Here is a 10,195-nt window from a genome sequence, read left to right as displayed (position 1 = left end):
GAGCCCCCCGCGCCTTGCTGGCCGCGCCGGCTCCCTCCCTCTCTCCCCCGCACTCCTCCTCCTCCTCCTCCTCCTGCTCCTCCTGCTCCTCCTGCTCCTCCCGCCCTGGTGCGAAGGGCTTTTGCTGCTTTTTCCTCCTCTCTCCTCCCTGTCTCCTCGGCGGAGCGCGGTGCCGGGAGGCGCGGGCAGAGGCGCGGGGATGGGGCGGCCGCCGGCGCCCGGCCCGCCCGCCCGCTCCCGCCGCCCGCCGCCGCGTTCCCTCTCCGGCCGGCGGGAGGCGGCGGTTCTCCCATGCCGCCCGCCTCGCCCCCTGCTCTGAATCTCTGCCCGTCGAACGATCTGGGGAGAAACGGGGAGGGGGTAAGCCCCCTCGCACTTTTTTTTTACCCTCTTCTTTTTTTCACCCTTTTTTTGTCTTTCCTTCATTACRCCCCCCTTCTTCCCATCCCGTTTCTCCTCCATCGAGGCTCTTCGGCGGCCATGCGGCCGGTCCCGGACGAGCAGCTCTAACTCGCCTCCTCGCCCGGATGGCCCTCCGGAGCCGCGGGCGGATGGAGCCGAGCTACGTCGTGGGTATCTGCTGCCTGGTGCTGCTGGAGCCGGGCCGGGTGTGGAGCGGCGAGCCCAGCACCGGGGGACCCGGGGAGAACAGGAACAGCAGCCAGGCACCGCCACCGGAGACCACGGCTCCCGCTCCCACCGGAGCGGCACCACCGGGGGGGGACCGCTGCCGCGGGTACTACGACGTGATGGGGCAGTGGGACCCGCCGTTCAACTGCAACGCCGGCATCTACCAGTACTGCTGCGGGACCTGCGGGTATCGCTTCTGCTGCCAGTTCAAGCCCGGGCGGCTGGACCAGAGTGGCTGCTCCAACTACGACACCCCCAACTGGGTCAACACGGGCCAGCCGCCTGCCCGGGTGGACGAGACCCCCGAGGACCCCACTCGTGACAAGACCAACATGATCGTCTACATCATCTGCGGCGTGGTGGCCATCATGGTGCTGGTGGGCATCTTCACCAAGCTGGGCCTGGAGAGGGCACAGGGTCCCCAGACAGAGATGACCGTCTCCAGGTAAAGGGGTCTGGTCGCCCCACCTTCCCTGCTTCATCTCCCCATGGGTGGTAGTTCATGTTCCTAGCCCGTTGCGTAGACTGAGCCCTGGCTTCACCTTGACACTGCCGAGAAGGTGAGGTTATCCCTAGAATCCCTGTCCTAGCATAGTGAGACACAGGGGGTTGGATGGCTGCAGCCCACTAACCTGTCCTGGCAGGGAAGGCTGGCAGCCAGGAAAGCCTCCATGAGAAGGGGTGGTCGTACACCCATCTCCTGTCAAGATGACCTGCTCTGTCTCTTGAGGAGGCATGTCCCTGACTCAGGAGTGCCAGCCCACCAGCCAGTGGGGTGGGTGACATGTGAGCTAAAGGATAAGGCTTTTCCCCTAACGAATCTGTCGCTTCCAATGTCCAACGAAGGTGAGACCAAGTCTGATTAAACGTGGGATGACTCTGGACTGCAGTCTCCTTGGTCTCAGTCTTGCTGGCAGTGCTGGGGGAGAGGAGGTGGCAATGACAGTTCCACCGTGGCTGCTGCCGCAATTTCGGGTGCATGTGTGCACACGTGCACACGCGTGTGTGTGTGCGCATGGCTGTGCCCTGGTGTCTGCTCTGTGCACCAGAGTGGGACACCACCTTTGCAGGGAGCATCCACACTCTACGCCCCCTGGAGCTCACCCTCCAKCAGAAAGTTGGGCAGCTTCTTCCTGGACCCCATGCCCTGTGGCTCCAAGCCCTGGCTTTTCAGCCTGTTCCTGGGGCTGAGCACAGGGCTGGTGGGRGAAAGGTCAACATGTCAGACACTTTGTACTGGAGACCACTTGCGTCTCCCCCAACTCTGTGCTGCTGCCGTGGCTGTGTGAGCGCATCTTCCCTCTCCCTCCTGCTGCTAATACATGCTTCTCTGCCCATTTTGGGGCTCTACTTTGCATCTTCGCAGTGAGGACATCGAGCCTGGAGAGAAAACCCATTTTCATGACATTTTGTTAAGGGATTTTAGCTTTTAAAGAAAGAAAAAGCAGGGCTGGTGGAAATTATTTGTTGGGATGATCAGGGAGCTGTCCTGATTGCAATCTCCAGCCACCGACACTCTCTCCTTCCCCAGGGCACTCTTCTTCCCCTGCCCATTTGGGACTTAGGCAGCCATTGGGTGCTGCACCCCAAATCCAAATCTGCAGTACCTCATCCCCAGACCCACCCTATTTCTTGCACCCACCTGGGGAGCAGAGGCTGACCACCCCTGGTTGGAGGAGGGTCATACTGGGGCATGGAGGAGGGTCACAGGACCTTTCYGAGACACAAGAGGCAGTTTTGGGGGGATCCATGCTATGCTCCCACCTTGGCAGAGAGCCTGGCTGTGTGCTGCTATGTGTCCGCGCCTCCCCCCGCATTGCCTGAGGAAGTGTTGGCACCTTGACAGGATCAATACGGCCTCCGCCAGTCTCCTGACTCCCCTTCCACTCGCCTGCCGCTGCATCTTTTTTTGGTCATCCCCCCCACCTCCTGGGAAGGAGATACTGTGCTTAGGGAGGGGTCAGACCCTGGGACACCCAGACCTGTGTCCTCATCCCCTGCCATTGGGTATTGCCTTCTCCCATCACCAGATGCTGGTGGGACTGCTGCCACTCACCGGGGGCTGTTTTCTGTGGGTAGCCTCAATTCTGCGCTGCTGGAGCCATGTGTTTCCCCTGGTTTCCCTCTCTCTCTCACTCGTGCAAGCYTGAATTTTCCCCATGAATTTGGAGAGATAGGTGCCTGTTGTCTCTAAAGCCACATATCTTTTGGGCACTAGCATCCAGATCGGGAGAAGGAGGGTTTTCCTCACCTGCTTTTGTGGGACTAAATCAGAAGGGCACCTCCATCACTCCAGAAGTCAGGAGAAGTCCTGCTCTCTTCTGTGCCCTGTGTCCGTCTGTGCAAGCTGTGAGCAGCTCTGGTTCTACAGGGATGGTGACTGGCAAGCCCTGGCAGGGCAGAAGTGGTGCATCAGGTGCAGAGCCCCAGGAACCAGGCAAGGCACTAGGCTGACACGACTTCCTGGGTGCTGGGCTGATGGAGACGGTGCCAGAGGCTGGGTATATGGCATCGGCATCCAAAAAGGGACGCTGTCACCTCCATTCCACTGCACACCTGGGCAYCTGGAGGAATATGTTTTGTCTTGGTGCCTCTGAGACAGCAGGGCTATTTCTGCYAGCCTTGCCACAGTACGTACGCATGGCCCAAGGCATGGGCAGTGCCACCTTGCCTCTCTCCTGGTGCCTCAGGTAGGAGCTTCTCATTTGCTCCTTGGGCACTGCATCATGGCCTTGGGCCAGCTCCCTGTTGCACACACGTCTTGGTTTCCATTCCTATCCCTGCCTCTTGCTGGGGTTTTTCCGGTCCTGGGGAGCACTGTGTGCTGCTCTGGATGGCTCCCACCATTCCGCTTGTAGGTTCCTCGCGTGGGAGGTAAGGTCAACCACTTCTGCACCTCCAGATGTTGTTTGTCATGGTTCTGGTCCTGGTCCAAATGCAGGAAGAGTGATCAGGTGCAGAAAGCCCATTAGTTCCTCCCCTGTGGAGACATCTGAGTCTGTGTCCAGCTTGTCCTGAGACCCCCACACCTTGGCCACCCCCAACATGTCTTTGTCTCTTCATGGGTTTGGCTGCTAGTCCACCCAGGGAAGTGCGTGCTCAGGTGTGTGCAAGCTACCTGGTTTGTCCTCCTGTCCTCATCTGCCTTCTTCCTACAGGGCCTTATGGCAGCTCCCGCAATCCCCTCTCCTTCCTGCTCGGCTCAGGCTTGGCATCTGTCCCCGGCACTCGCTCAGCCTGGCCAAACCCCGTGTTGAGTCAGGAACGCCTGCCTGTGTTTTTCTTCAGTCCCCGGATCTCCAGGGACGTTGGGTTCTTGGGCCCTCCAGGATCTGTCTGTGCCCATTGCATGAGAGCAAGCACATGCCCTGGACCTCTCCCACCTCTCCTGGCTGGCAATTGCAAAGTTATAGCTGGGAAGAATTGGGCAAGGAGCAGCCTCCTAGGGTTTTTGGGGCCCCCAAATTTGGCCCCACTGTGCATCCAACTGTGCTGGGTGTTTCTCTGGCAATGCTCCAGTCTGGGGCCATGCCTACAGTCGATGTCCATGGTAGCAGGTAGTGGTGAAGACCTAGAAAAAGTTTTTGCAGGCAGCACGGTATRCTGTCATGTATTGCCCTGGCTGTCTGGGGGACGGAAGGGGATCCATCTCCAGCAGGGAAGGAGACCTGGAGATATGTCTTTAGACCAAATATAATGTCTGGGGAGGCTCACTTCCACTTTRCCTAAGCTCCAATGCCCACTTGCTACAACTCCAATTTTGAGAAGACACCTTGCTAACTCTACACCTTCCTGAGCATCCCTGACTGTTCCAGCCCTGCTGGGCAGGTGTCCCACAGTTCCTGGGCTGCTCAGTTGCATGGATAGGCACCCCTGCCCCAAGCAGACACACTGTGACCTGGGGGAAATGTCTCCCTTGAGAGGTGAAGTTGAGGCTCTCACTAGGTGCAGCAGTGGTGTGAACAGCCAGAATGCCCACCTGCAGCTGCAGTATGCTCTGTGCCTSCTGCAATGCTGCGCCTCTGCTCCAAACCTCATCACTCTGCTCATCCAGTGGCTGCTGTATTCTATGTCCCCTCCAAGGGTTCACTCCAGCTCAGGGCAGTATCACTTCATCCTATCATTCCGTCATCTCTTCTGGAGGCTGTGATCCTGTCTCCTCCCATTGCTCCCTGCCCCCTTGCCAGGAATTACAGTCTCTCTCCTGTTGGGCTTGTCAGGTGTGGGAGTCCGACCTCTCAAAAGTGAGTCAGCCCCTGGGCTGGATGGCTGTGCCAGGTCAGGATCCTGCTCCCGCAGAGGCACATTTCTTGGAGACAGCTCAGGAGAACTGAGTGCTTCATGTATGGCTTCTGCTGTGAAGCTCTCTTCACCTCCATCAGTATTGCTCCTGGATCTGCCTCTGTGTTTGGTGTCAGAGTTTGCACTAGGCTGGTTTGGGGCATCTTGTTTGTGCCCTTTGGCAGAACTAGGCTTGAGGTGGAGGTGGCTGCACGCCTGCCCAGTTGATGCTGTACTCAAGCAAACTGGGCGACAAAGTCACCCTCACAAATGGTCTCACATACTCTCCATCCACGGCTACAGTGGATGGAAGTCTCAGTGGTGCCATTCATCTGGACTTTTTGCAGATGAAGMGTGCAGAGCTAAAGCTATTTGCTCTCCATTCCCTTCTTCCATCTGCATTCCAGATCCATCTTGGTGCCACAGGCCACCAGGTGACCTAGGAAGATGTGGCCTGACCTCCCTCAAGCCCCACAGCCACGGGACCAGACTGAGGCTCATAAAACCCCCAAGACTATGTTCAGTGACACAACAGCTCCTCTGTAGTGTTACCCTCCATATCAACCTTCCTTGCACTGCAATGCCTGGGGATGAGCCAGGGAAGGGTGTGGCCCCTGAGAACCCTACTGGCAACCATGGCCAGGGGCACCACTCATGGTGCAAGGGGAGGGTGAATCCAAGTGTTGCTGGTGCTGGGGACTTGTGCACGGTTCTCATCTTAGCAAAATAGCTCATTAATTGCTGCTCGAGCCATTGTTGTTAATAGTTRTGGTCCGCATGCACCAGGCAGTCAGCACGGAGGGCATGTTTATGAGAAAGAGCATTGACAGATTTGTGTGGAGAGAAGTCATAGATAAAGCATTGCTCAAGCTTCATAAATAGACCCGAGGAAAAGAAAAAATAATTTAAAAAATAGGTCAAATCGCATTGAACTTCCTGTTGAAAYAAGCCTGTTTGAGCGCTGGCCCCGGGGACAGGCAAGGGCAGGCAGTGTCCAGTGGGGAGGGGCTGGTGAGCAGTGCACCCCAGGGAAGGGGAGAGCTGACAGGGTGGCAGCTCCCTGAGTTGACAGCCCACACCCATGGCCTCAGGGCATCTGCCTCCCCCTGCCCTGCCTGGGCATTGGCCACCACCCACCCAGCCTTGTGCCCTGAGCTTCTCTGAGTGCAGCATSTGTAGCTTGAACCCTGGTTGGGTCAGTTCGCTGCAGGAGGGTTCCTGGGGAGGTGCAGGGTTTCCATAGCTGCAGGATGGAGACCAGCCGGGCTGGTCAAGCATTTAACCACTCCTGCATGAAAAAAAAATGTTGTTTCTCCTGTTTAAACAGTATTTCCTGTTTCTGTTTGCACTTCTCACCTCTTGTCAGCTTGGCGCTGTCCTTGTTGCACCCTCCCTTCAGATACTCATGTACATTGACAAGATCCCTCACAGCCTTCTCTTCTCCATGTTGAATAGTCCCAGCTCTCGCAGCCTCTCCTCATATAAAAGATGCTCCAGTCCCCTTTTTGTATGCCTTTCCTGGACTCTCTCCTRTACATTCGTGCTTCTCTTGCACTGAGCTGGAGCCAGCACTACAGGTGTGGCTTTACCAGTGCCGAGCAGAGAGGAAGGATCACCTTCCTCAGACCTGCTAGCAAYGCTGGCTAATGCAGATCCAGAGCCCATCCAGTGTCTTTGTCCCAAGGACATTCTGCTGGCTCATGGTCAACTTGGTGGCCACCAGGATCCCCAGGCCCTTTCCGCCAAGCTGCCTTCCAGCTGGTCAGCTGCCAGGGTTTGTTCCTTGCTCATTTCAAGTTCTTCAGCTTTATCAGGGTTCTCTTGGCCCATCTGGAGATTATGTGATCCCAGAATGATTGTTACCCAAAGCTTCCCAAGAATGATGTGAAATTAACCCACAGGGCAAGTGATCCTTCCTTGTAGCTTTGCTCTTGCCCCTGTCCCAGGGGCAGTGATGTTGACTGGATCCAAAATGGGAGGGAAAAGGCTCCCTCAGGGYCCCACAACTATACGCATCCCCCAAACACAATACACTGCTTTCCCCCTTGTTCTCACCTCTTTTCCTAGCAATTCCGCACCCCACGTTTGCTAGGTTTTTGAACAGTCCGGTGCCATGAGCTGACACAGCTACCAAGTCAGGATTATTCCCCCCACTTCATTTTGCATTTATGCATGTTGAGTTTAAGCTGCTGTTTTATCATCCAACCACTTGCTAACCGTCAGCTCCTGCCACAGCTCACGGTGTGCGTCTGTGAGCCAGCCACAGCCTTCGAGGAGCGAGGCATGCTGACAGTGAGCTGGGGATTAACGAGCCAAAAAAAGCTCGAGTGGACACCCTTGCACTCTTGCAGTCATGGTCTCTGCAGGCAGAATGGTGTGTCTTCTCATGACAAAGCCCTGCACCATCAGGAGCATCCCATCCCATCYTGGGACTTGCTGCCAAAGGCTGCAGTGGCACATAGGTATGTCCTGCTCCAGCATTGCCAATGCGCTCCCTCTGTAACTGCTGGTGTGCCCTGCTCCAGCACTGCTGCTGTGCCTCTCTCTGCCATGTCCAGAGTGTCCTGCTCCAGCACTGCTGCTGTCCTCCACTCTGGCATGTCCAGTGTGCCCTGTTACGGCATCGCCAGCATGCCTCGCTCTGGCATTGCCAGCGCACAGTGGTGGGACTGCAGCATCTCTGTCCATGAATGTTAAACGAAATAGAGCTCTATCTTATGTAATAGTGGTTAATGTTTAATGCTGTTACTTGCAAGGAGGGTGTTATGCATGGACAGCGCCTGCGCCAGAGGCTGCCACTATTTATTTCCTTCCCTGAAGGGGCACAAGTGGCCCCTCTAATTCCTTCTTTGGGGTCTTCTCTGTTTTGAAGGGACCCAAGTAGAGGTATTGCCTCCTCGCCCCTGTTCCTTCAGGGTCTTGCTCCAGGGGAACATCCCAGAAGTGTTGCACCAGTTTCCATCAGATTAGTTTCCTCTGTCTCAGTTCATCGTAACTTTGCAATCTGCTCCAAGCCATCCACCTCCCTCACCACTTTTACCCATTGATGCCCCTGGCTCTGAGAGGGCTTAGCCCGAGCCTGATCCCAATTAGGTGTTAGAGGATGTTAGCTAGCCAAATCCCAATTAGGTGTTAGCTAGCCCCCGCAGCAAAAACTGGATTGGTTTTGCTCCCAGTGTCTCTTTCCTAGCCCCAGGCTGCCTGCCTCTTCCTTCAAAGAGTGGAGTTTAGGGCTGGGATGCATGAGGGTTCCCAGGGAAGCAGGATATTGTTCTAACAGCCCTTCACCCCCTCTCCAGGACACTGACAGATCTGCTGAAGCAGCCAGGCCACAGCCCCTCTGAGAACATGGACAGCCTCATGGGGGGTGTGCAGGTCCCACTGGGCGAGGGGCTGGCCCGGGGGCCCCCCAGAAACAGCACAGGTAAGGTGCTAGAGCGGTGGRGAAAAGTAAGTTCTCTTGAATGAATAAAGGCAGTGGGAGGGCACAGCCTGCAGCTGAGCCCTACCCATCTCTGCCCCTCCAGACAAGCCACCCCTGAACAACGCAGTGGCCATTGACCCCTCACTGGGGCGGCCCCACAGCCATGGCAAGCGCCTGCCGCTGGCCAGTAGCCTGGCCCTATCAGCTCCAGACTACACTTCCTACACCACTCTCAAGGTTGGAGGTGAGTGCTACTGCCATGGGGGGGTGGGATGGTGGCTGGGGGCATGGACCCTGTTGACCCCAAAAGACAAGTGGGGAGGGGCATGGGTTTACAAAGGGGCAGAGACAGGACAAACATCCCAGTTTCCCCAATGCTCACAGCAGAAACTCTGCAGCCCCTCTACCACTCCACCAGCCTGCTGTGCTGCCCAGCCAGTGCCCAGGGTCCCCCATGGATCCACTGCACTTCCCAGACACCCAGGATCCCACACAGACCTGAAGCACTGCCAACCCCATCAGAGTTGAGGATCCACATGGACACACTGCACTGCCCAACAACTGGTGCCCAGGATCTTCCAAAAGCCTACCTAGTCAATTCATTGCTAATATCCCCTCCCGGTTAATCAGCACCCAGAATCCCTCCTACGGCCTCATCCCAGCCTTCTCCACCACTGTACCCTCCCTTGACCCCCCCATGCCAGCAGAAAGGGGTGTCTCTGGAGGGGTGACACTGCATTGCTGTCCCCACAGAGAGTGCCACCGAGGACTTCTACAGGCGGTATGCGGGGCTGGAGCCACCCCCTGCCAGCACACTGCCCTTCCCACCTGAGACGGGGGTGCTGGCCGAGAGCTGCCCCCTGCCCAAGGCCAAGGGCCCCAAGGTGCCAGGGGCTCTGGCCTTCCCGGGGGGCTGGGAGGGGGGCCCTCATCGTGGCCCCCGCCGGCCGGGCCTGGCCACCCTGCGCCCTGAGGGGCCGCCCGAGGCCTTCGGCCCCTCCACCGCGCTCTACGGGCAGCACTCCCGGCACCTCGCCACCAACAGCAAAACTGAGGTCACCGTCTGACAGCCAGCGCCATCGGGGACGGGGGCTGCCCCTCACCTGGGAGTTGCTGCCATTGGGGGCAGTCCATCGGAGAAGAGCATCATAGGGCCCACACAAACTGCGATGCCAGCCAGAGCGGGAGACGGCATCCTTCCTGCCCCAGGGGTGAGGACTGCCACTGCACTTCACCATCGAGGAGGCACTGGGACTCAGCCGGGCAACAAGTTTCAGGCATTCTCAGAACACCCCCGGAAGAGGYTGAGCTGAGGGCACACGGGCAGAGCAGTACCCTGCTCAGGGGATGGGGGCCAATGCTGGACTGAGAACAGATCCTGCTGGGGCCAGGCACCCCCACCTGGCTCCTCTGACTAGGGGGAGGGAAGAGCAATGGACTCAAAGCACCATCCCCACTCTGCCAGCAAAGCCCAAGCACCCCCTTTCCTTCCCCAGCCTCCTCCCTTCCCCACTGCCCCAGCCTCCACCTTGTCAATAAATAACACATTGAACTGTATGGCCTTGCTCTGGATTGGCTGGGGGAGTTCACATTGCTCACAAAACGGCAGCACCTTCCCCAGGGGCAGCAGGGCACAAAGCCCACTCTCCTGGAGGGCCTGGGGAACCCCCCGCGATGGGGGACATGGTGGGAACACAGCTTCCAGGGCCAACTGCAAAACCCTTCGASCAGCTACACAAAAAACAGATCTCCTCTGTCTGAAGTTTAATGGTTCTGACAGAGTTTTACCAGGGGGAGCACAGAAACAAGGAGACAGAGCAAAAGGACATTGTTCTAAAGCAAGGTCAGGTAACAGCCTTC

The 10,195-nt window shown here is 57.4% G+C and overlaps 1 protein-coding gene across 1 annotated transcript; it reads left to right on the top strand.

Annotated features, from left to right (window-relative positions):
- The first annotated feature begins 244 nt into the window (after window positions 1-244).
- SHISA8 (shisa family member 8) lies at window positions 245-10,072 on the top strand. The gene is made up of 4 exons (XM_057389233.1): window positions 245-1,075; window positions 8,211-8,335; window positions 8,439-8,579; window positions 9,089-10,072. The coding sequence occupies exons 1-4, from the start codon at window positions 528-530 to the stop codon at window positions 9,400-9,402; spliced, it is 1,128 nt and encodes a 375-aa protein (XP_057245216.1). The 5' UTR covers window positions 245-527; the 3' UTR covers window positions 9,403-10,072.
- The last annotated feature ends 123 nt before the right edge of the window (window positions 10,073-10,195 follow it).

This window comes from Malurus melanocephalus, unplaced genomic scaffold (genome assembly GCF_030028575.1).
Source record: "Malurus melanocephalus ecotype Western Australia unplaced genomic scaffold, MMel_1.1 scaffold_17, whole genome shotgun sequence".
Classification (NCBI taxonomy): domain Eukaryota; kingdom Metazoa; phylum Chordata; class Aves; order Passeriformes; family Maluridae; genus Malurus; species Malurus melanocephalus.
The sequence above is the reverse complement of the archived record's forward strand: the minus strand, read 5'-3'. Positions and strand labels throughout refer to the sequence as shown.